General features: G+C 42.6%; 1 protein-coding gene across 1 annotated transcript in view; it reads left to right on the plus strand.

Moving 5' to 3' along the window:
• SMARCA1 (SNF2 related chromatin remodeling ATPase 1) overlaps positions 1-22,272 on the plus strand; it is a 34,849-nt gene extending 12,577 nt beyond the window's left edge. Inside the window, exons 12-24 of the mRNA XM_020784310.3 lie at positions 243-364; positions 924-1,076; positions 2,930-3,062; positions 4,536-4,684; positions 5,251-5,370; positions 6,379-6,489; positions 6,617-6,730; positions 9,829-9,951; positions 11,262-11,394; positions 13,145-13,263; positions 13,873-14,085; positions 20,805-20,915; positions 21,790-22,272. Of these exons, the coding sequence (XP_020639969.3) occupies positions 243-364; positions 924-1,076; positions 2,930-3,062; positions 4,536-4,684; positions 5,251-5,370; positions 6,379-6,489; positions 6,617-6,730; positions 9,829-9,951; positions 11,262-11,394; positions 13,145-13,263; positions 13,873-14,085; positions 20,805-20,915; positions 21,790-21,855 (1,667 nt within the window). The 3' untranslated portion in view covers positions 21,856-22,272. The remainder of the gene's footprint in view (positions 1-242; positions 365-923; positions 1,077-2,929; positions 3,063-4,535; positions 4,685-5,250; positions 5,371-6,378; positions 6,490-6,616; positions 6,731-9,828; positions 9,952-11,261; positions 11,395-13,144; positions 13,264-13,872; positions 14,086-20,804; positions 20,916-21,789) is intronic.
• The last annotated feature ends 2,893 nt before the right edge of the window (positions 22,273-25,165 follow it).

A 25,165-nucleotide genomic window follows, 5' to 3' on the forward strand; every position in this document is an offset into this window, starting at 1 on the left:
GGCTTCAGCCTAGGAGAGGAAAGCAACAACCCAGGCAAGGGAACCCAAGCTTCAGATCATGGTGAATACCAGCTGTGCTGACAGAGGGCAGGGCTGTTCCAAAGCAAGCAAGAAAAAGGAAAAAGAAGCAAAGAGACACTGCCTGTGAAAGAGAGAAAGAGGATTCTCACTTTGTATACATGGTTCTCTGCTAGGTTTGGGAGCACCATCAAGCGTCCCTTTCTAATTTCTTTGTCCCTTAGGTTCCAGGGTTCTTGTCTTCAGCCAGATGACCCGCTTATTGGATATCCTGGAAGATTATTGCATGTGGCGGGGCTACGAGTATTGTCGACTGGATGGGCAGACGCCCCACGAGGAGAGAGAGGTGAGAAGAATTGATCTAGTCCCTTGAACTTCCATTCCATCTTGTCTTGGAGGCAGGTTGGAGTTTGGGCAATGGCCACCCAGTGCTCCTTAATGCAGTCACCAGTTATTTTTCTGCTGGCATTTTACAGTTCCCAAGGCACTACCGTGCTAAGTGAGGGTTTTTTTCGTGAGTGACCAGATTTATAAACAAGAGATTGATCTGAGATGGTTGAATGGTCTCTCGAGTTCACTTTCATGTCATTCAGCCTTCTAAGTCTAGTTTAAACCGTCACTTGAAGGGAAAATAAATGAAAGGTGCATTTACAGAAAGTGCCAGAGAGAATCACCATTGTGGCTGGAGGGTATTCTTAATTCATAAGCCAGGGTCCAGGTGCCGTGTAGAGCTGCTGGGGCAGTATTGAAGGAAATCATTTTGATTCACTGTGTTCTTGCTGTCATTTCATTCGCCGCTACAGTGTTCCATCAAAATAAGATAAATAACATGTGTGTTTAATCTTCAGTGAAAAGTAAAGAGCATTGTTTTTACAAAGTCTCCACTATTTCTCTTCTTTTTAAAGGAAGCAATAGACACCTTTAATGCTCCCAACAGCAGAAAGTTCGTTTTTATGTTGAGTACGAGAGCTGGAGGCTTGGGGATTAATTTAGCGACAGCGGATGTTGTTATCCTCTATGATTCAGACTGGAACCCGCAGGTCGATCTGCAGGCAATGGTAAGCCGTTTGAGGTTTTACTTCAAAAATTGAAGAGTAATCTGCATTGGAATAGGCTGTGCCTGCAGAGCTGAGAAGGTGGACTTGGAATAAACGACCAAATAATGGGGAGTCTTCCTTAAGGGCAACCAGGCTGTGTATGGTTCGTGTGTGCTATTGACAGAGGAGAACACGAGGGAAGGGAGAGGAGCCCCCAAGGCTCAGGCTTGCTTGTAGAAAGCCAAGCCATTCTTTCCCATGACCTCTGAATCGGTGCCACAGCTGTGCAAACCCCAAACGGATGCTCTGCAAACAGGCAGGGAAGAACAAAGTAAAAAAAATTAACACGTGTTGGAAGCTGCCTTCTACTGAATTCAACCAGTCAGGCCAGGGGCTCCCAGCCTTGGGTAACCCAGGTGTTCTTGGGTTGTAGCTCCCAGAAACCTTCACCTCCAGCTGAGCTGGCTGGCGTTTCTGGGAGCTGCGGTCCCATGAACACTTGGGTTACACAAGGTTGTGAACACTGAGTTAGGTTGTTGAGCTTAATGTGGCTGAAGCTTTCCTCGGCCTCCTGGAGGTCCTTGGTATTGCCTGGTTGGTCTCCCATCCAAGTACCAAGTCCAGGTCTCATCCCATTATAGTCTCTGAAACTTGACAAGACCATAGGGTGGTGCAGAAGGGAAAAATGCCCGGTTTTGTGCAGCCTCTGTTAGAAATGAAGAATTTGTCCATTCAGTTCTGGTGGTGGGACCACCAGGCCAGCCAGCTGAGCGGACTCAGTTTAGTGGGGTGAAGATTGGTGGTGGATCCTCTTCCTTGTGTAGGTCCACAACTCAAGGAAGATGCTGTTCGTTTTGCTCCTCTACCCTGTCTTTTTCTTATCTGCCCTCTCATTGTCTTTTCTAGCATTCTTAAGTGATAGGTAGAAGACTGTGCTTAATTATTGAAATATGGAATTGCAAATGAGAAGCGACGCTGGTTTCTATCAGCAAAGTCCTTCCTAGTGCTGATCTCACAGTCACGAGATGATTGTTTTAGAAAAGGTAGCCATGTTAGTCTGGGCAAGCGTATTGGGCAAACTTAAAAAAAAAAAGTAAAAAAGAAGCCCAAAACTTTGTGGCACCTTAAAGACTGTTATGTTTTAATGTTAACTTTCATGCCTCAAATCCACTTCCTCAGACATCAGAGTGAGATTACACGGCCATTGCTGAACAGAGAAAGAAAAACCCCAAACCATTTTGGCAGTATACAAGTTAAAGTGGAGAGCCTGTTTTTCTGCGGTGAAGACTGGCAGAATATTTATGCCCTCCCAAACTTTCCTTTCCTTTTTTAAAATAGCAACAAGAAATCTGATCCTGCGGTGTGTTGTATAGTGGGAAAGGAGATTAAGGTGATTGAACCACTGGTGCAGCAAAATCATTTAATGCTTCTTAAAGGGGTCAGCTTATAGCAGATCTTGAGAACTAAAATACTGCCAGTGAGTTACTGAAATCACATAATTTTCAGATCATTCCTGAATCTGTTAAAAAGAGCATCCAGGTGATTCTCCCAGGTGGCATGCATGGAGTCCGACTCCCGACAATTGTACTCTTTGTGGAAGGCTATTAATAATGGAAAACAATCTTGTAAGTGCATCTTAAGTGTAGACATAATAAGAATAATAGGCATGAGGGGGAAATTATGAGAACAATGAGAGTAAATAGCAAGTCATTCCAAAATCCATAGCATTGACATTTTCAGTGTGTTGTTGTGGTGGTGGTGGTGGTGGTGGTTGTCGTCATGGTCATCCTCATTCCTTGTTGTCAGGATTTCAGTTATGGCTAGGCATCAATGCAGTCTTGAACTGTGATGTTATTTCCCCCCCCCCCCAATAGGATCGTGCGCATCGCATTGGTCAGAAGAAACCAGTCCGGGTATTCCGACTCATCACTGACAACACAGTGGAAGAGAGAATTGTGGAGAGAGCTGAGATAAAGCTGAGGCTGGACTCAATAGTTATACAGCAAGGTACTGCAGAAGAAATGTTGTATAAAGCTTAAGGTGGAGAATGTTCATCCTGAGAATAAAACACCCACAGAGTCAAGGGAAGAGGGACTGTGACGGGTGGCCAGCCAGCCGGGTAAGAGCAGGTTGCAGAGAACCCATTGCTCTCCTTTGGGCAGCCTGATTCTCTTCTCCCCTGGTTTTGGCATTCTCAGTCATTTGGGTTGCGGGAAAGAAGAGTAAAACATTGTGAGAGGAAGCCATAAATTCAGTTGCTATTGTGGCATTGATACCTGCTGAGCTAAAGTGATTTCTGGGTCACTGCCCTGTCCCTCATTCAGATGGAAGATCCTTAGATCTTATTCTTCATGAGTAGGCGATATGAAGTATTTAACTGTTATGTTAGTGAAGATTACTTTTGTGAAAGGAAAGTTGTCTGCCAGACTGTCCACTGGTAAAAGCTCCACTGAATTACCTGGGATGTGGTGCCTGTGAAATTTTATATATGTCAGCTACCTTGTTTATTCCCAAGTACATGTTTGCAAAGCATGCACACACAATCCCCCCCGTCCCTGAGGTACAGTAGACTACATCAGAAACAAAAACAGAAATGCATCAGCCTTGTGCATCACCCACTGTGGTCTCCTGCATCTTGTTAAAAATCTAACCTCTTGTCTAAAAGTTCCAGGGGAATATTCTGAAAAAAAGTGGCAGCAAAATAATTGGCATTGGAAATAAAAATCCTTGTAAAAGAAAAGCAAATCCTTTACAATGAGCTCTCCAGATTGAAATCCTTGCCTAAAAGGATCTCAAAGCTTGTGTCACAAGTTCTGGACTGAACGAGAATATTCCATGATAATAGTTCCTTGTCCGTCCACTTTAATTGAATACCTTTCCTGTTCATAACAGGGATACCAGAGTTAATTAAATGTGGCTGAAACATGCTGATTGTTTGCTATTTTGTTGTATTTCTGATGTGCTCCTTTGTGCCAGATGTGTTTTGTCATTTACATACCTTGGACAGATAATTCCCAGTGGGGTGTAGTGGACAGAGGTGATGGACTGGGACTCAAGAGAACACGGTTTGAATCCCTGCTCAGCCACGGGAATTCATTGGGGGAGTAGAACTGGTTAAACCCCTCGTTAAATATCTCAATTACCTTGAAAGCCCTAAACAGGTTGCTGTAAGTCGGTTCTGATTTGACAGGCACACAAAGAGGACAATATAGCTTAGCAGTTAAAGGAAGAAGAACTGTAGATGCCATTAATTTAACGTGGAGTTGTGATCACCCTAAGTTACAAATGTTGTAATTGCCTTAAGTTAGATATCATAATATCAATAACTTAATGAAAACATTGCTTCAGTTTGGAGTTTTTGACTACCGTATAGGCTTCATTCTTACTTGTTACAAGTTTCCTAAGGAACGACATCGATGAGAAGGCTACAAAAAAATGGATGAGCTTTGGATTGAAGCCGTCTTTGTTTCTTGTTGTCAGGGAGACTGATTGATCAGCAGTCGAATAAACTGGCGAAAGATGAGATGCTGCAGATGATTCGGCATGGCGCGACGCATGTGTTTGCTTCCAAGGACAGTGAATTGACAGATGAAGATATTACTACTATTTTAGAAAGAGGCGAAAAGAAGGTGAGGAGATCTAGAGTGACCTTCCTCTGACTGATGCCCTCCAGATGTTTTGGCTACCGTACTCCATCTGCTTCAGCCACAAGATGAAATGGCCAGGACTGCTGGAAGATGTCATCTAAAACAATTGAAGGGCCCTGGGTTGAGTTAAATGACCCAAACATGGCTTTCACTGCAATAGCTAACTGTTTTGAAATGGGAGAAGGAAAAAGGAGATCTCTTTAGTTCTTTTCAGTCGCTCCAATTAAATTACTTTTAGAAATCAAGTCATGAGCAGAGTCTTGACTGCAGTCCTGCAGTCAAGACTCTACTCACGACCTGGCTTCGGTCCCGGGCTCAGGTAGCTGGCTTAGGGTTGACTCAGCCTTCCACCCTTCCGAGACCAATCAATTGAATGCCTAGTTTGCTTGGAGAGGTTGCTGTGTGTAGCCTTGCAAATTGTAAATTGCTTAGAGGGTGTTTAAGGAATATGGGGCCATATATAAGCAGCACACTTGGCTTTTGCTTTTCTTTGCTTATTTATGAATAGCAACATTTCTTAAAGTTAACCACCTTTTTTTCTGCTTTAGACAGCGGAAATGAATGAACGTTTGCATAAAATGGGAGAGAGCTCCCTCCGGAACTTCACGATGGACACAGAAATGAGCTTGTACAATTTTGAAGGTGAAGATTATAGAGGGAAACAGAAGGTAATTTTTCATTTCTCCAGTAAAGGATATTAGCTTGGTTTTAGTTAATGGAGGTTGTTGTGCAAATGCAGATGTTGCTGGGAGGAATCTAGGACTTTACTCTGTCTGTTGATTTTTCTACTTTTATATTTCTCTTTTCAGGCCAAAATATAACTATGTCAAAAAAACAGGGGGGGAAGTCTAGGTTTTTTTTTTATAAAATAGAGAAGCAGTGTGCTTTATCAGCATGATTGAGATCTAATCTGTCCAGGGTGTAGACTATAGGAAAGGCAACAGAGCTTGCTCAGTGTTGAGAAGACGACATTCTATTCAAACAGAGCATGCGTTTTGTTCCAGAAAAGTTTTGAAAGGACCGCCTCTGCAAGGCCAGCTCCTGTTTCCTCTACAGGTTTACGTGTTTGGAATCTTCTGTTTGTTTCCTTATTTCTGAGCTTGCTTTCAAATTCAGCACTCACACAGATTAAGAAAATGCAGTGAAGTGTAGCATGCAGGTTCATGACATCACTATAATTTGTTTTGGAACCTTGCACAAATCCATTCATCTTTTCATGAAGTGAACATGAACGGTACAAAACAAATTTATCTGGGTGAGAGATGGGCACGAACTGGCACTTCCCAGCCCTGCTTCCTCTGGCGGGCGTCCACTCGGAGGCCTGGAGGAAGTGGGGCGCCCGCTGGAGGAGATGGGTCTGGGAAGCACTGAACACCCGTTTGGCTAAAAAAAATGAACTAGCACGAACTGCTGGTTCGCCTGTTCATGCCTGTATCTGCTCTGCATAACTCAAAAACTGTTCTGTTTCAGAGAAAACACGAAAATAAAACAAACACCACGCTGGGGAATTTGCAAAAACTCTGCTGGAAATGAGCTTCTTTGAACCATATGGAATATAACCATGTGTTAATCTTTTTTCTTTAAAAGCATTCTGTTGATCATTAGTGGAAATTGAGTTAACTTGCCGTGATCTAATGGTCTTTTAAAAAAAAAACCCAGTTGTATTTCTTTTCTAGCTGAGCATGATGGAATGGATCGAGCCTCCAAAGCGGGAACGGAAAGCCAACTATGCTGTGGATGCCTATTTCAGAGAAGCCCTCCGTGTCAGTGAACCTAAAATCCCAAAGGTACAAGCAGTACAGCTTTTGAGTTCGTCTCGTACTTTCCTCTGTTGTGACACTGTCTCTGTAAACATCTGATCATGAACATGAAAATGCCAGTGTAGCTTTAACCCTCTCCGTGCTTCATTTCAAGGCACCACGGCCTCCGAAGCAGCCAAATATTCAAGACTTCCAGTTCTTTCCCCCACGGTTGTTTGAGCTTCTGGAGAAAGAGATTCTTTATTATCGCAAGACCATCGGCTACAAGGTAAAAGCCAAGATCAGTGCAGAAGCTGGTGATACCTTTATTGGATTCTTGGGGGGTGTGTGTGTGTGGAATCGAGTAGATGTGAGCTTTTGATGGCAATAGATGGCAGTAGATGTGAGCTTTTGATGGCAATAGATGCCATCTTCATCAAGCAGTTTTCAAAGTTTCTTGGCATGGTTGAGGTTCATGGCTGTTGTTCATGCCAGGCAAACACTCTTGGACAGCATGCAAATAGAGGTGTTTTATAGTTCTGTGGTTTAGAGATCTGACTACAAAGCCAGAGGTTGGGAGTTTGATTCCCCACATTGTGCCTCCTTGACAGGAGCCATTGGGTCCCGTCCAGCTCTGTAATTCTAATGTGATGAAGAAGCTTGCGGGTGGTGGGTGGGTGGAAGTTCCGCATCAAGGAGCATCAAGGAGCATTTTTGAATTTATGTCCCATCTCTTCCGATAAAGATTCACCAAGCAGTCTAACAATCTCCCTCCTTGCTGTAGCCTTCCTTTGAAGCTCCAGGCTTCGGTTTGGCTTGTGGGGGCTAAAAATGGCAACACACCAAAAATCAGTTCTCCTTTCCCTCCCCCGGAGGAGGAGGAGGATGTTTATACCTTCGTGTCCATGTGTTGACAATGAGTAGAACCTGTGACGTTCCTCTGTAAGCGAAAGGAAGGTAGTGGATGCCGTAGTGTGCTTAAGGGAGGTGTGGCGTGGGATGAATCTACCTAAGGGGGTGACTTTAGTAAGAAGAATGAGCATAAAGAAAGAGACAGACACAGATCGCTTTGCATGGGATCTAAACAGATCTCATCTGCTGGCAGTGATGATGGGGACAGTGCTTGTATGACTTCAAATCGTGTGTGGTTTGACCTTCAGCTATGATGAGTTTGCAGCGTCCTAGCGCCATTATGGGGGCGTGTGCGGGTGCTGGACCTTGTGAGTTTCAAAGTGCAGCACTAAAAGTTCTGTTGTTTCATGTTTTTCCCTATTATGGATAGAGTTCTGCAACAAGCGTACTTGCTGAGCTTCAGTAATCCAATTGCAAGTACAGGAGCACTGCAGGGGATCAGTTCAAAGCCACTTCCGCGGATGCTGGAAATATCAAACACTATACATTGCATAGCCCCCTCCAGTGGCCGTTTTTGGCAAATACATCCTAAAAATATTTATTACATATCTATTTCTGGGATTTTTTATTTAGTGTTTTCAGGCAGTGGATAAGGAAATAGATGGATACTGATCCCACGGATATTGGGGGTCCTACTCTAATTTAAGGTGAGGTGATACATTTATAGGCCAGCCAAAAAGGTCTGCAAAGATCAATAAAAATGTTCAAGACTTCAAGAATGTATTTTCTTCTTCAAACAAAATGTTGCAAGAGAGTGGAGGAAAGGAAACAGGAGGAGAAAGCAGATCAGACATCCTGCATGTTGTTTCTGGATGTAATGAGGGAAGGAGGCTGCCAATAAAGTTGTGAGCTTTGCCCAGTGATAACCGTGGTGTCAAATTTCCCTGGGAACTGAAAGTTAGGAACTTCAAGCTCTCCTACTTAAACCGTAGACATTCCCACTGTGAAATCAAAGCTGCATCCATTCACTCTTTGGTTGCTTCTCCTCCTTTGGATGGTGGAAAACCGAGTGACCAGCTCGTCTCTGTATCATTGGAGCTGGAGTGAAAAGTCAACACAAGCAAATGATGTAGCTCTTGTCTGTTTTGCCCAATGAAGTGCAGCATGGGCCTAAAACTGGGCGGCATGGAAACTTGGTGAATTGGCCTCCCCCCCACTCTCATTCAGCCAACCTTTTAAACGAAGAAAAATGTGAGAAGAGCAAGAGGGACTGCTCTTGGGCGCCACTTGGACCCTTGCCTCTTATGTGTGTAGCTAATCTTAAGCTCTTTTCTTTCCGTTCTACTATGGTTGGAGAGGAGACTGCCGGGAAGGCGACCATTGGTGCTTCCCTGCTCCTATCTTTGCTATCCCCTTTGATATTAATTAGATGTAGCTCTACCCAATAGCAGCATTTACAGGTTTAGATGCAAACACAATGTAGATCCAAGCAAATGAGGGTCTGTTCTCCCCCTTTCAATACGGTTCATGACAAAGCAGCTCCTGCTTTGTGTTGCGGAGCACACAGCGTGAGAAGCCTGGTGTGGCTTCTAGCCTTTCATCACCCCTCAGGTGTATAATGCAGGATCTTGCTTACACCAGTCCTTCTGGCTTTGCTGCCTTTCCTGATTTCCATCATAACAACCACAGTGGCTGAGGGCATGCCTGGGTGAGGAAAGCCCAGCATTCCACTAAATATTTGCTACGGAGTATTTTTTTTTTTTTAGTTTAAGTCAAGCTTTGCAGCAGAATATAGATATGGAATACTTCCAATGTTTCAAATAGAGTGTGACTTCTAATAGTTATTACCAATAATGAGGCATCAAGGTATTCGCCTTACCTGTTTGATTAAAAATATATTTTAAAACCCCAAAGCATTCTAAGGATTGTATTAGTATTAGGTGGAGTTGTAGGCACATGGATACAAAAATCATAGAATAGTGGAGTTGGAAGGGGCTTACAAGGCCTCAACCTCCAACCTCTTGTTTAATACAGGAGTCCAAATCTTATTGTAAATAAAGATAAGAATAAACTGCTGTATATTAGAATCACCAGAAGGTGTGTGTTAGGGCCATGCGCTTGCATTCTTTCATATCCGTGGTGGCCTGGAGTGTTTTTCAGGCATAACAAGGCCGTCTTGAAGCGCACTGGTTACTTGCTCGTTGCCGTTATCATTATGTTTTTGTGGAACAAGAGCCTGCAAGCCATGAGACAACAAATATAGGTGGAGGAGTTATGATGTGCTATGTTCACCTTGCCTGAAGAACTTCCTGAGGATTGTAAACACAAGTAAAAGACATGTTTCTTTACTAGTGCTCTGATGAAGGGGAAATATTTCCTGCTCTGGCAGATACTCAGGGGATGAGTAATGGAGCCATCCTGCCAGACTAGCATTTCTGCAGAGTGCCGTAAAGGGAGAGAGATGGGACTCTATACAGAAAACTTCATGGCCTTGCTCTTTTACCATTCATTCATTCATTCGGTGGCCGGTTGCAGGTCCCCAGGAATCCTGATCTCCCAAATGCAGCTCAGGTGCAGAAAGAGGAGCAGCGGAAGATTGACGATTCTGCTCCACTTTCATCAGAAGAGGCAGAAGAGAAGGAGAAACTTCTCACCCAGGTAAAGTATTTTATTTGGAAAAAAACCACGCATAATTTTACAACAGAATAAATGCACTGTTTATTGTCTGATGAACTAGGTTCTGGGGGAAAAGGCTGGATGCTTCCAATGGGCCGCTGCCCTGTTCATGCCAACGTAACAAAAAAGTGAAGCCAGCATAACACTTGGCCACAAGAAACTGCGCTGTGCTGCTGCACAGTCCGTTGCGCAGCCTCGGCAAAACTGACTGCGCAACATGCTGGCGGATACGCTTCGAGGATAGCCCTTCTGCGTGCAAAACCTCCCAGCCGGATTCTGGCCATTACATCCTTTAGTTATCTTTATTTAAAGGCACTGTAAAGTTACAGGTACAGTGTGCCCACAGTATCTGTGGAGGATCGGTTCCATGCCCCCCCCCCACCGAACGCTGAAAAATAGGGATATGCAGAGTCTATTTTTAGCATAGCCTCTAGTTTCTTCTAGTGGCCAGTTCTAGTAATACGCCTTGGAAAAGCAGGTTTCTGTCTTTTTTAATTCAATATTTTCAGGCAGTAGGTAACAAACCATGGGTAGTGATAAGTGCAAGGTAAAACATGGATGCTGTATGCCACATCTTGTAAACTGGTTTTAACCAACACTGATAAGTTCTATATTTCTTGAGTGTGGCTCTTTTTAATTGTTGGTAAGTCATAAATAATGTGGAAAATCCACATTTAATGTATAAGAATTTTTGACAGGTTTTTTTTGGGGGGGTAGTATTACTTAGCTAGCTTCTGTCTACTTGTTATTGACTCTTCCTGAAAATATATGAACACGTACAGGGGCAAAATGGGTGTTTTGGCTCTATTTTTCTTCTTCCCCAGCTGTTCTTTTCATTCACCATTTCCTTGGTAAGTATTCAAAACAGACTGTTATTGCATCTCGCTCCAGGCTACCCCTGAGACCGCCAGTGACATCTGGACAAGTGCCCTCAGCCTCTTGCAATTTTATTTGTTACTTATGCTTGTTCAAGTGTGATATAAGTGAAAATCCATTAAGATTTGGATTGAACTTTGTTTCTTTGGAGAAATACAATTTACAAGCCTGAATAAAAAGCCCTCCTTGATGCATGTGGAGAAGCGTGCAAAAATAACTCACTCAAGTTTTTACGACTGAGTAATAAACCCTGGATAATAGATGTTTATGGAAATCCTGCAAGATCATTAACCCCTGTAATTATTATGTGACATTGTACCAAAGCATTAATGAACAAATCCGACTGTATCGTTCTAAGATGCAAGATCTAGGAAAGCATTTCCTCCTTCACTTAACGGCGGTCTCTTCCTTCACAGGGTTTTACAAACTGGAACAAACGAGACTTCAACCAGTTTATTAAAGCGAATGAAAAATATGGGCGGGACGACATTGACAACATTGCCCGTGAGGTGGAGGGAAAGTCACCTGAAGAAGTTATTGAATATTCGGGTTCGTGGGTTGTATCTGGAACTGTTCGAATTTTTTTTTTAGAAAGATGGAAATCTCTGTGTTGGATTTGCCTTTATAATTCCACAAGGGTAGGGAGTTGAAAGGGGTATGGGGTGCACGGAGGAGCTAACGTCCTGCATGGAGGGTTTTAAGATCTACGGAGGGATTATGATCAGAGAGCGACTATGTAACCCTTTAGCAATTACGATTCTGTACTCGCCGTTTCTTAGATCATGACATGCTTCATTTGACAGCCCTGTGGATGGCAAGGCAGAGAGAGAGAGAGAGGCTGGATTTATTTTTTGCTTCTCTTGACAGCATTATAATGCAGCTAATGATTTTGTTGAGTGATGGGCATTTGGAAGAACTGGATCCAAACAAATGCATTTCTGTTCTGCGCAGCTGGCCATGCCCTTCAAGGGCTGTATATTCGTTCAGATGATGTATTCTGCTGGCAGCAGAAGACCCTGGTCTGACCTAACATCATCCTTCCCCTCCCCAGAATCCTATCACCTTCCTGCACTTTACAGGCTGTTTACCTTTCTAATAGTGGAAAATATATAGGAGGAACAAAGGACAGCTTAGAACAGAAATGAGGAAGCTCTGGGGATTTGGGGTGCCAGTTTTTTTACATCAGCCCTAAAAAAGTCCAAAAGAGAGAGAGAGGTGGGGGGGAGGAAATAAAGCCAAAAGTGAAGATGCATTTCTCCTTTTTGGGGGATGAAAAGAAGGTGCACATTGACCTTGCACCTTGTTTTAGTGCAAAATTGTTTTGGGGTGGATTTTTAAAAATGTATTTCTTTTTTCTAGTAGGGGTTGGGGGGGGAAATACTTTGCTGGCCCCCTAGCTAAAATACATGATTGCTTTTGTCGTCATCTCACCGTGCTCCAGAAAGGTTCCCAGATCCTACACATTAATAAAAAAAACAAGGCAATTCCTGTCCTCAGGTGCACAACCCAGAAGACATAACACCAAAGGGGAGAAAGCATGGGAAGGGTTGTGAATCGTTCAGGGAGAGAAGAAAGCAAGAGGAGCTTGTCCTAGCAGAACTAACAAGAGCAGCCCTGCTTCTCCTCTCTGTCTTTCTGCTGTGGCTGTTAGAATGGCTGCTTTCAGGTCGCAGTGGTGCTTTCCCCCTTCGGCCTCTCGGATCTGCAGACAGAGGAGTTAAATGCACAGCTCTGCCTTGCTCTCCCTCTCTCTGTTTCTCTCTCTGCATGTTTGTTTGTGTGTAAAAGCAATTGTGGGAGGCCAGAGCAGACAAGCAGTGATGGGGGAGCAGCTGCTGAAGCTTTTCCCTGCTTGTCTTTTTCTCTGCTCCCCCTCTCCCTTGTCTATAATATCTAGTTTAGCCACAAGGGCATGAAACTATTTTAAGTAGAAGCTGCTTTTCAGAGCTGATCAAGCCCTTTTCGAAGAAGACCCTCGTGCAGGAGCTTCAAATTATTTAAAATGTTACACAAAGCTGCATCAGATATGTATTTCCTTTCAATTTTACAGTTTTTGAGAGGTCTTAGAGTCTTCTATGAAAACTTGTTCCATGTAAACTGAAATAGAAACTAGCTGCACAATATGCAACTTGGTACATTTTAAACATTTCTTAGACGTATACAGATAATATAACTAGCGTGTGATGTGTTTAGGTCACATGAGGAGGGAGAAATCCTTAATTGTACTGAAATATGTTTTGGTACCCTTTTACTAGGGGAGCCTTTTTTAACAGATTGTTTTTGTTTTTGAAAATTTCAGCTGTCTTCTGGGAACGCTGCAATGAACTTCAGGACATTGAGAGAATCATGGCTCAGATTGAACGAGGGGAGGCCAGAATACAGAGAAGAATTAGCATCAAAAAAGCCCTGGATGTCAAAGTAATTTTGCAGATTCATATTGACTCCGATTAATTTTGTCCTGATTAAACTAGCATATGGCTATGCTCCCCATAGATGAAGTATTTCCACGCTCTTTCTAATTTTTCATTACGAAGCATAATCCTACTTCATTGGTGGATGAGGTTCTTTAATAAGTAGTCTTATCTCTGTGAATTGAAATGCTCAATATAAGCACACTATGTTTGTTATGCAGTATGACTCTTTTATCCGTGGGATCAGTATCCGCTGATTCACTTATCCACAGATTGAAAATATTAAAAGAAAATCCTAGAAATATATATTTCTAAAGATGAAGTTATCAGAACTGGCCACTAGAGAGAACCAGAGACCATGCTAAGTATAGAGTTCACTATAATCCATGTTTTTCAGCACGCGCGGGGGAATCACGCATGGATAAAGGGGCTCTAGTGTATCAGCTAAGAGATTTTTAAACTGACTGATGCCTAGTGGATTGAATCGTTACTGACCTTTAAGTGTCCTCCCACTGACTCCCTTTGCCACTAAAGCAGAATGAATTGCTGGCTTACATGCATATAACCTATCCATTCCCAATTTAAAAAAATCTTAATCGTTTTGTTTGAATTTCAGATTGCAAGGTATAAAGCGCCTTTTCATCAGCTGCGCATTCAGTATGGAACAAACAAAGGCAAAAACTACACGGAGGAAGAAGACAGATTCCTAATATGCATGTTGCATAAGATGGGATTCGATAAGGAAAATGTGTATGAAGAATTAAGACAGTGTGTACGCAACGCTCCCCAGTTTAGATTTGACTGGTTTATCAAGTCTAGAACAGCAATGGTAGGTCATGTATGTCTCTTTTAAAAAAAGTATCTTTGTATTTGTTGGATTGGATCATTTATTTATTACATTTTTATGCTGCCTTTCTCCTGTTGCTACACTGGTCTGTCCTTTGAATGGTTCAACTGCTTTTTGATTATTATTTTTTTTTAAGCAGTCACAATACTTAAATCCATCATTAGCCTGTTTCTGTTCTGCCATTCGTGTGGCTAGACCGAGCAAGTCAAATAGGTGGGGAATTTAAGCTAAATTCCCATTTAAATTAAAATGAATTACTTTGGAGCAGACATGTGTAAGATGTCATGGTTAGGGTATTTAAAAGTGTATTCCTGAACCAAGAGTACTTCCCAGTAGAGGCATTGGTCCCTGAATACCATGGGTGGAGAGCTGCAAATGTGAAGAAGAACTGTATGTAGCAGAGAGGGTGCAGCACTTGCAGTACGAAATCAGTCATTCCAGAACTTGGCTTTCTTTGGTGCTGTCATATCTGGAGAAGTTCCTGCCTGATAAGATCCCTACAGCCCATTAAGCATTTCTGTTGACTTTGCTAAACGAGTAGATTATCACAAGTCAGGTCTGAATCTATCTTTGGCCACAGACTTGGTACAAAGACTAGGCAACCGGACCACTGAACCATGCCAAACCACAGTTCGTTCCCATCTCTAGATGTTTCTGAAATTGTGCATGTGTGAAAAAGAATGAATGTAGAGATGTTTCCCCGTCATCTAACAGAAGAATTTTTCAGTAAAGTGGAATGGCAGGAGAACTAGAACAAAGAGAGAGCGAGAGATCACCATAACCGCCCAATCTCCTGAAAAGAACAAAAGCTGATCCCACAGCTATAAATACTCAGCTATCCAAACAAATTGCACCGGGGCACAGAGTTCTGACTCCTGTCCTCTGAAGAGGCCAGCCACAGAGACTGCTAAAACGTTAGGAAGAACAACCTTCAGAACATGGCCAAAGAGTCCGGAAAACCCACAACAATAATCAGAGCAGTTTTTCATACTCTGTAGCTAGGCTGTGGTGACGGACCCGGTCTTAGATAACTTTAAAAGGGGATTATATGGATTCATAGAGGACAGGCATTAACAGGCCCATGATGTTGCGTGATATTGGGGGGAAATTATCAGGTATATTTATCAGTTGAATGATCATGCTTCAGACATGAACCAGGAAAGAAAGAACTAGCCATGATGGTGGCATGTTCTCATCTAACTTGTAGAGGCAGCGTCCTTTGCTCTGACTAGTAGTTACAGGGGAACCCCAGCTGGACAGAGGATTCTGCTTGGGGATTGCCAAAGGAGTCTGCTTGGCCATGGACCTCAAGAGAGGGTTGGACTCGGTTGACTTTTGCTGCAGGGCTGTTACGTTCAGTTGTGCACCGTACGATGTGTTTGTAATCTTGTGGTGGCCATTGGTGAGAGGTTTGTTCCATGAATACCTTGATGATTTTGTACAGGCGTTCTTTTGGCAAAAGACCAGTTGCTAGAGAATACACCATTACTCCAAGAAACAGAAGCTTTTGATGTCCACACTTAAATCAGTAAGACTCCGAATAAACCTTGCTTTTCATGCATTTCCATTAGAAGACTTGCTCATTATTTTCAAGTGGCCACTAGATGTCTCTCTGGTTCTGGATAATTCAGATTATATTTTTCTGTTCCTACCCCCTCCTGTGCATTTATTTAAAAATGTATCTTCAGAAAACCAATATAATTCTTCTGCATTTCTTATTTTCTTGCAAGCATATGGCTTACACAGTGTGCGGTCATAAATGGCATGATGGTTTCTATAAAATTTTAGTTTCTCTCCAGTGGTCCCCATGCTTCACATCTAGATGTCATATTGTATTGACTGCCCTTCTTTGGGACTGTGATGGAATAGGTTAGCACTGCTGAATTTCAGATCTGTTCTCCTTAAGGCATGGCATGTGCCTGTTCTCTGTGCATTCCTTTCTAGTTGGCACAAGATCACTGGGCTGCAGTTTCTCCCAAAGAAAGATTCAGCTCATTGCAAAACCTTTATGGCTTAGTCCATGCCAAGCTGAGGAACATCCTTTCTTTTTCCGTGACATTGACGCTAGCTAGAAAACAAGGCATATAAGGCTATTAAGGAGATTATTCTCAGAGAACCCTTGTGTTGTGGCACAGTGGTTAAATTGCAATACTGCAGCCAAAACTCTGCTCACAGCCCCAGATTCAAGTCCCAGGTAGCCAGCTCGAAGTTCACTCAGCCTTCCAGCCTTCCATGTTTGGTAAATTGAGTACCCAGATTAATGGGGGAGCGAGGTGCCATATGTACCCTGCATAAATGTAAACTGGCCAGAGAGTGCTTTAAGCACTGTGGGGTGGTATATAAGCAGCATGCTTTTGCTTATTCCTTTGCTTTTATTCTCCCTTTTAGGGGTTAAAATTCTTGAAAGAATGGGTAGATCTCTCTCCAGAGACATGCTAGAAGTGCAACGACTGTTAGGAATTAAGAAAATTCACAAGGTCCCTTGTGTCTGTCATGATGCTTGTATTTTATTCCAGATTGTAACCTGAAGATCAAGTGTAATTGTGTGATGGAGTCTGGTTTCTTGATGGGGCATTCTAGTATAGGATATGATTGCTATCCTTGTTTAATTTGCAAGATTGGAATAGGAAGGAACTGGATGATGTGTTTTAGAAATGTAAACACTCCTAGCCTGAGCAAAGTTTATGGTTTGTGGAGGTTTTTTGGCTGGGAGAGGAAATGTTTAGCATGCTCTGGTTCGCCATGCTTTATTTTGCAAAAACACTTCAGATGAAAAATCGTCAGCATTGAAAAGCAAGCTTTAGCAATGGCTTCTCCTTACCCAGTTTTATAGAGGCATAGCTGGGGATTCTTTCGTGCTGGGCGGGAGGCACCTCAGCTCTTTCTTTCTTTCTTTCTTTTTAAATATGAGGAGCACCAGTGATGGGTTTGCTGACTTTTTAACAAGCACGGAACTTCTAAATGATTCCTCAATCCAATTTGGCCATAAGCAAAAGGTGAAACAGAGGATAAAACCCCCCCAAAGTATTCTAGCACCTTAAAGGACGAGCAGATTCATTTCAGCATGAGTTGGTCTTACACTGAAAATTAAAAAAAAAAACAACAGCCAAAATAATCAACAGAGCAAAGCAAAAACAATTCAAGTTCCTGTGTTATTTTCTATTTCTGTTATTTTTCTTGCACATTCTGAAATGGGCTGGCACACCTGCTTAGTAGCTTCAGAAACCTACTTTGCTCTTGGCACTCGGAAGCCATCTCTGTTCTCCACCTCCATGCATGTGGGAGTCAATGTCATATTCATGGTTCCTCATAAATGCCTTCCCTGCGATGGAGCTTTCTCTTTTCCGGAAAACACAGGAAGATATTATTGATGGTTGTGTTAACACATTGTGCCACAATGGTATTGGTGACTTTGCTTGCGTAAACAATGAATTCTGAGTGGCCACAATGCTGCTGTGATTGCAAACGCTGTGTATCTTAATATATATATCAAGGAAAGAGAAGAGTTTCTTGCTTCTGAAATCCTTAATATTTTAAATACATCTCAGTATCTGCTCACTCCCATTCTAGCTCATGCAGAAAAACAGAGCCCCTGCATGCCTTTGTCCTACCTATCTACTGGATGCTTCCAACATGCATGAGATTTTTTTTCCTCCACTAGTCCAAGATTCAGTCATGGAGTTGACGTATAATGTAACTGAGACGGCTGTCCGATCAGCGTTTCGTTTTTGCTCTCTCCAAGCAAGAAAACAATTCTGATGCAGGCTCTTAAAGGAGTAGGAAGATAGAAGGACTGCAGTAGCCTGATAATGCTCACCTTTTTCCTTCTGGAAGGCTTAAGAAGGAAGAAGAAACTAAGCGCACATGTTCCGCCATTTTTGTGCAGATTAGTTCTGAGTGCACGTAAGAATTGGAAGGTGTTCAAATCCAACAAATCCTTGGGGGAAGATGAAAGCCGGCTGAATTTCAGCCACCATTTCAGAGGGACCAAATTACTTTTTCTGAAACAACTCAGATACTCTTAAGTCTTCCTTCCCATGCCCTCTTGGGCTAAAATTGCACCTCACAAATCTGGTTATACAGGAAGCAAAGAGGGAAACCATTATGATTGATCTTTCTGGCCGTGTTCTCGGCGTTGAGTGGGAAAAAGTTCTCAAAGGATAGACTGGGAAAGTGTTCTTGGCAACTGAGGCGGTGTGATTGTTACCTTGAGATGCTTGCGTGTTTGATCATACTTGCTTTCAGTTTCACTTCTGACCTCATCTAAATCAATAGCCTAACAGAATGCAAATGTCTGCCTTCGCATGCTCATAACTTTTACTGTTGTGTGAGAGAAGCCAAACAGAGATTTAACAACTTGGGCAAGAGCTTTTTTCAATGGGTTGTTGCTTAAGGTTTAACTGTATGTTGCAGCTGATGACGATGGTGAGCTTGATTTGGCGCAGAGAAACAGTAGAGGTAGGAGGTTCTTTCTCGGGCTATTATTATTCTGCCCCATGTCATTCCACCTCTATTCTTTACGTATAACTTACAGAGTTCCCAACACTAGCTTTTGCATGGGTTTTATTGAAAAATAATTGGTTGTTAATTTATAGCTTTGTAGGCACTGAACTGGAGGCTTTGGTTCATTCCAAGAACGTGTAGTGGCCATAATTAAACCTTTAAAGCTGTAGCTAAAATGATTTGTAAGGCAAATAGCAGGGTGCGTATACTATGCAAGTACGTTCTTTGCAGGCTGAACTCATCCAGGGTGCAGTCATACTTATAGGAACACAATCTGTGTGTATAAAAACTATGCTGGAGTGAAAATCGGTAGTGAGGTGAATAAAAGTGCCTCTCCTTTTAAGTGGATCGTTCCTTTGTCCCTTTTCAGGTGCCGCACTTATGAGATGGTCAAATAAAAGTGAGCTCCATGTTACAATCTTGTGCATTTTTTGATGGCATGCGCCGTGTGGAACATTCCAGAACTGTGTTGTGGATTGTGCCAACCCCAACCCCTGGTCTTTGGATTCTGACCCCCTGAGAATGCTTAAGCTAGAGCACAGAAGTCCCACTTTCTGATTCGCCTCGGGTCAGAGGTTGACCTCAGGCTCTTGAGATTTAGACATTGTCGGGAATAGCCAAGAGCAATCCTCTTTGGCCTCTGCATTTGAAAAATCGCTTTCTCTGAGAGGGCTGTGTGGATGTGACATATTGTCTTCTTTCTCGGCCAGAGATGAAGTTGAACATCAAATTGAGACTGACGGTTCATTAGCTAATCTGTATTCCCTCCCCCAGCAATCGACACCACGGCCATTTCTTGGTAGATGCTGAAGGAGATAATCTGGCAGCATCTTCTCTCTAGTTATTGCGAGGAATGGCTGGAGGTCTCAGTAGCAAACATGTGTTGCGCGGAGAAGGCTGAGTGGCATCTCTCACTAAAAAGGGTGAAGTAGGTGATGGAGGAAGGCAGGCCACTGTCTAAGACTCTGGAGAGCTGCTCCCCATTCAGAGTAGGGACACTGCAATTAATGGATTGGTAGCCTGGTCAGACAGAAGGGAGTTATCTATCTTGACCCCTACATCAGCCACTCCCAGTTTGGGACTCCCCAGAAGCATGGGGGTTGCACCTCCCATTGGCTTTACCCCCTGGGAAGGATGGGCACAGTGATCTGGGTTTGATCCCAGGTAGCCTGTTCCAAGTTGACTCACCTTTCCATCCTTCCGAGGTTGGTAAATTGAGTACCCAGCTTGCGTATGTGTGTGTGTGTGTGTGTGTGTTCACATGCAGCCTGCATAATTAATTGGAAACCACCCAGAGAGTGCTTAAAGCTCTGTGGGGTGGTTTATAAGCAGCACACTTTGCTTTTTGCTTTGCTTTTCCTGGTCCTTCATACCCCCCCCCCAGTGAAAGCGTGACTGGCCTGAATTCACTGAGCAAGCTTGGTGGCTGGGTCTCCTGAATCTAATCTTAACTGCTAGATGGCAACGGGTGTGGTATCTAAAATTACTCCACAGGAAAAGGCTGCGGCTCAAACAGTATTCGAAGGGTTGCCAAATTTATATGTCAGTGCAACACCCCCCCCATACTGTATATTGGTTTAAAGGGTTCTTTTAAGAAAAGCTTTTGATTTCTTCTTCTGAGTCAGTTATTTTGAAAAATGTTAGGGTTTTGTTGAAACAAGCCAGAAAACAGAAGTCGGTGATGATGTGAAAATATGTGAGTGAGAAGGGTGTGTTTAGGAAAACTTTTGTGTATGATGGATTACCCCTTCAGAAATGTTTTTGACATATGCACCACTTTTATTGAGATTTGTTTTAGATTACCCTGTTTTTATGAGCCAGATTGACAAATCTAAATTAGAAATGCCTGGAAGGTGCTTGCATCTAAAATGGCTGAATATTTTTAGAAACTAATTCAGACTCTTTCTTTATACAGTGTTGGACCGTCTTGTAGGTCATAATTAGGGGCAAAGTCTTCATCCCATTGAATATCACGGCCCGTTGACTTTAATTACTCTGTACTGCTCCCTAAAGTTTGAATCAAGAAATGCAAAACAGAGGCTGCAGACATGAAACACATTTTATTAAGACTTCACCGCTTCAAAATTTCCGCTTGTGATATTTTGCACCTTCTGGACATCTTGCCTTTTAATACGTCTGCTTTATGTGTTTGATTAAACTGTTGCTGAATTTGCTGTTGTCCTAATCATGTTTCTCAGGAACTCCAGAGGCGCTGCAATACACTCATATCACTCATAGAAAAAGAAAATATGGAAATTGAAGAAAAAGAGAAAGCGGAAAAGAAGAAACGGGGAACAAAAGCGCCAGTGGTAATAACTTTAATTTGCCTTTCTGAGTTTTTCTGAAATTTAAAATATTGATTTGAGAAGATTAGTTGCTGTCAGTAGCTACAGTAGCAAACTGCACCCAGAGTTCTCTCTTTTCTGCCTTCCGCTGTCCAGAACGAGGCCTGCAGTTCAGCCATAAAGAAGCATTTTGTTTTCCTGGGGAGCTAAAGCAGTTGATGACAATCCTCTGGCAGGGCAGTGGGAGGGCTTGGCAGCCATAGGCATTGTCTCGGCTGCTTTGCAGTGAATTTGATCCACGTCCCTTCCTTTTTATGGGCTTTATATATACAAAATAAAGTTCTCTTGTACTGCTGTAGCTTGCTTTAAGTACACAGGAAAGCGCTTGTCCTTTCCTGTTCTCATTTCCTCTGCTTCTGCTTTCCTCCCAACCCTTTGGCTCGCCCGCTGGGGACCAAAATCTCTCGGCTATCCAGCAGTTCTGGAAGCTGACGGATGGGATGTTTGGGAGTGTGGTGGAAATAGTACTGCCCTTCTTCCATTGTGGGGCTGTTTCGCTGCACCACTCCAAGAGCATCTGAAATAGTTGAGGAAATCAAAGGTCATGGTAGCAGAACATGCGAGCCCTTCTAGCATTAGGACTGTCTTCTTTCTGTGGCTCTATTTCATAGCAGTTGTGTTCCCCCCCCCCTTTTCCTTTTTTCTTAAACTCCGTATGTATAGATGGAAGTGCAGAGGGACCCAGAGTCCTTTGTTATGTTCTGCTGACAACATAATGGTCTATTAGATTTCATTACCTTTATAGATTTCCAGGCATTAGAACAGATGAAAATGATGTGTTTTTTTCTCTCTCTTCCCCCTCTTTCTTCTCTTCCCACCCCACTCCTGGATGTCACAGAAAAGAAAAGCAGATTCTGCTACGGAGGGCACTGGAAAAAAGGACGCCAAGAAAGTGAAGACGTAAAACCGGGAAAGGGCGCTCCGTTTAATAAAACTGCCGTATTTTTATCTCTCTCTCCCCTGCCCCTGTGTTTTGACACTGTCTGTGTATTCATGGTACCCACCGAACCTGCCCTCCCTTCCTGGTTTTAATTTTTGCAAATCTGTATATTTTACAATGTCTTTCTTTACCTAATATGTAGCTTTATATTTTATGCATTCCGATATTTTTTGTGTCGTCGTATTTTGTGATTCTCATGTGTTCAGCAAAATCTACTCAGCCCTTGTTCTTCTGAAGCTGAGTTTTTAGCTTTCATATGTTTTATATGCTGCTGCTTTGGGGGGGGATGATATCGCACTTAATTATGTAGTATTGTTGTTGTTTGCTACTTTATTTGATTGTGGGAACCTAACAGAATTAAAATGACTGGAGGAAAAAAAATCTTTTTCTGTGATAAATGTTTGCAACTCTGCTCTCTTGTAATTTTTTTTAACGGGCTTAGAAAATACGTGGTCTTGTAGTGCTGCTTATATAAAGTGTGCTGCTTATATACCGCCCCATAATGCTTCAATCACTATCTGGGCGGTTTACAAGTTAATTATGCAAGCTACACATTGCCCCCCCCCCCACAAGCTGGGTACTCATTTTACCAACCTCGGAAGGATAGAAGGCTGAGTCAGCCTTGAGCCAGCTACCTGGGATTGAACCCCAGGTCGTGAGCACAGTTTTGGCTGCAGTACTACAGTTTAACCACTGTGCAATGAGGCTCAGTAGTAATGAGATACAAGAGGCGATACATTTATTTACTACAGATTCTGTACATTTGTACATCTTTTTTTGGGGGGGGGCAGGCGACCCGTTACTCAGTTGTACCTGCCTTTACTCCTGATTGGCATATTTATCCAACAGCAGAACAGAATGTGCTGCTACAGACTGAAGCTGCCAGATGTCCTTTTTCACCCTGTGCCCATTGTTAAACATTTGCTATAAATGAAAAAGTCGCACAAACTGAGTGGGTTGAACTAGACTCCTTTCTTCACATGCTCAGTTTTTACGTGCAAGGATTTTTTAAAATTAGTACTGTTTTATTATGTGGGAAAGCATTCAGAATCAGTAAGTGGCCTATCGCTGGGCTCTGCTGTTGCTGTGCTTATATATTTATATAATATATTATATTTGCATCTATATCCCTCCCAGTTGTTTAGGAATCTCAAGGTGGTGTACGGGGCTTTCTTCCTCTCCACTTGGTCCTCACAGTAATCCGGGGAGGGAGATCAGACTGGCAGAGATTGACTGGCCTAAGGTCACCCAGTGAACTTCATGCCTTAATGGAGACTTGAGCCTTCATGTCCCATGGGGCCGTCCATTGCTCTAACCATGACAGGCCACTGCCTTTTAGTCTGTGGTCTGCTGTCTCTCCTGCCACCTTATTTTTCTTCCTATCGACTGGTTCTAGGTTGTGAAAACGCACGTCATAGAAATGGAAATACTGTACAACTTGAAACTACTTCCCGGACCATTTGAACCATGCAAATAGGCAAAAGCAGTGTTTCTTGAGCATAAATTATGCAGCTTGTTTTATTACATGAATAGAATGTGAATATACAGCATTCCGGCTCTGCCAGTCTATGTAAAACTTAATTGGACAAAAATAGAATCCTCTGTTTGTCCCAATAGGGGAAAGAATGCAGCTACAAAATTATCAGCTGCACTATATTCAAAAGATTTGTTTAAAAGGCCAAGCAGAAAATAAATAAAACCAAAACACTTTATGCCTTTTAATATATATGAGTAAAATATCGTGCATGACAAATACATAAAAAAAGAGAATCCATGTAAATAACTTAGCAGAGAAGAAGAAAGGTGTAAACACCTTGTTGAAGTTTCCTTTTGAAGCTTTCTGGAGGAAGACAATGTGAAATTATATTAGAGCATCAAACAGAATAATCACATCTGGCAAAAAATTTAGGCAAGCGAACCCATGGAAGCTTTCATTGTTTGGCTCCATCTAAGTTTCTTCCAGTACATGCTGGCTTCTACTGTTCCAGCTGTATAGCAGTGTAATCTACAAAATTAGAAGAGGGAAAGAAAACCTTTTATCTACCTAATCCATAGTAGAGGTTTGAAGGCCAGACTCCTGTGGACTCAGATAATGATCAATAAAGACTTTTCCAAAGAGGAAATTCAGAAAAATGTTCAGCGATGTATTGAAGCCAGACCCTCAACAGGGAAAAGAAGTAAAAGAAAGAAAATGAACAGAAGGCGAATTTGAAATGTAAACGGCCACGGCCAGATATGCCGAAGAAGAAGCTTGTCCAGGAAAGAGAGAGCCCTCCACTCAAGAGGAGGCAAGAAACAAGCAAAGACCTCTCAAGACCCAAAGTCTGGTAAGATAAATCAGCAAAAAGTAACAATTAAATGAGGAAAAGTTGGGTGCATTTGCCTTTTGATCCACTGACACATGGGACATTTCCTGTCTTTTCATCTGTCTGTCTTCTGCCCAGTTCTGGTAAGGTCATATGCCAAGTTTATGGAACAACTGGCTTAGAGTTTGTGTCTTCTTACACTCGCCTGTAGTTCCATGACAAACCCAAACTAGGTAACCGTCTCTGTTTGTTTGTGGATGTGAAAAAATCTTTGAAAAAAATATAATTGACTCAAAGTTTTCCTCTTTTGCTTTTCCCTATGGCGTGCATCTGCTGCGTTTTGAGAGACCTTCAGCACTCGCTGCTTTATTAAATTTTTAAGAAAACTGGCCACTAAAGTGTGCAAGGAGACTTCTAAAAAACCTCACTTTTTACAAGGGGAAAAAGGGTGATTGGAGAGGTTGGAGAACAAGTTTTCTAAGGTCCAGGGATGGACTTGCGGATTCCCTGGATTTCTGGAGGTTGCCCAGGAGTTACATATTTCTACCTTGGTGCAGAAACGATTCTACTTGTGAACCAATGATAACTGTGTGCCATCAAGTTGATTCTAACTTAAGGAGACCCTTTCCAGGGTTTCTAGGTAAAGAATACAGTGGTGCCTTGCATAGCGCCGATAATCGGTGCAGCAAAAAACGCTGCAAAGCGATTTCGTCGCTATGCGATTTTAAGAAGCCCATAGGAATGCATTGAAACCCCTTCAATGTGTTCCTATGGGCTTCAGACTCACCTTAAAGCGAAAATTCTCCATACGGCGGCCATTTTCGCCGCCCGGTAAGCGAGGAATCGGTCCCAGAAAACAGCGGGCGGCCGTTTTTTTAACCCGGTGGCCATTTTGGAACAGCCGATCAGCTGTTAAAAAATCAGCGCTTTGCGATGATTGGTAAGCGAAACGGTACCGATCATCGCAA

This window comes from Pogona vitticeps, chromosome 11 (genome assembly GCF_051106095.1).
Source record: "Pogona vitticeps strain Pit_001003342236 chromosome 11, PviZW2.1, whole genome shotgun sequence".
Taxonomy (NCBI): Eukaryota; Metazoa; Chordata; class Lepidosauria; order Squamata; family Agamidae; genus Pogona; species Pogona vitticeps.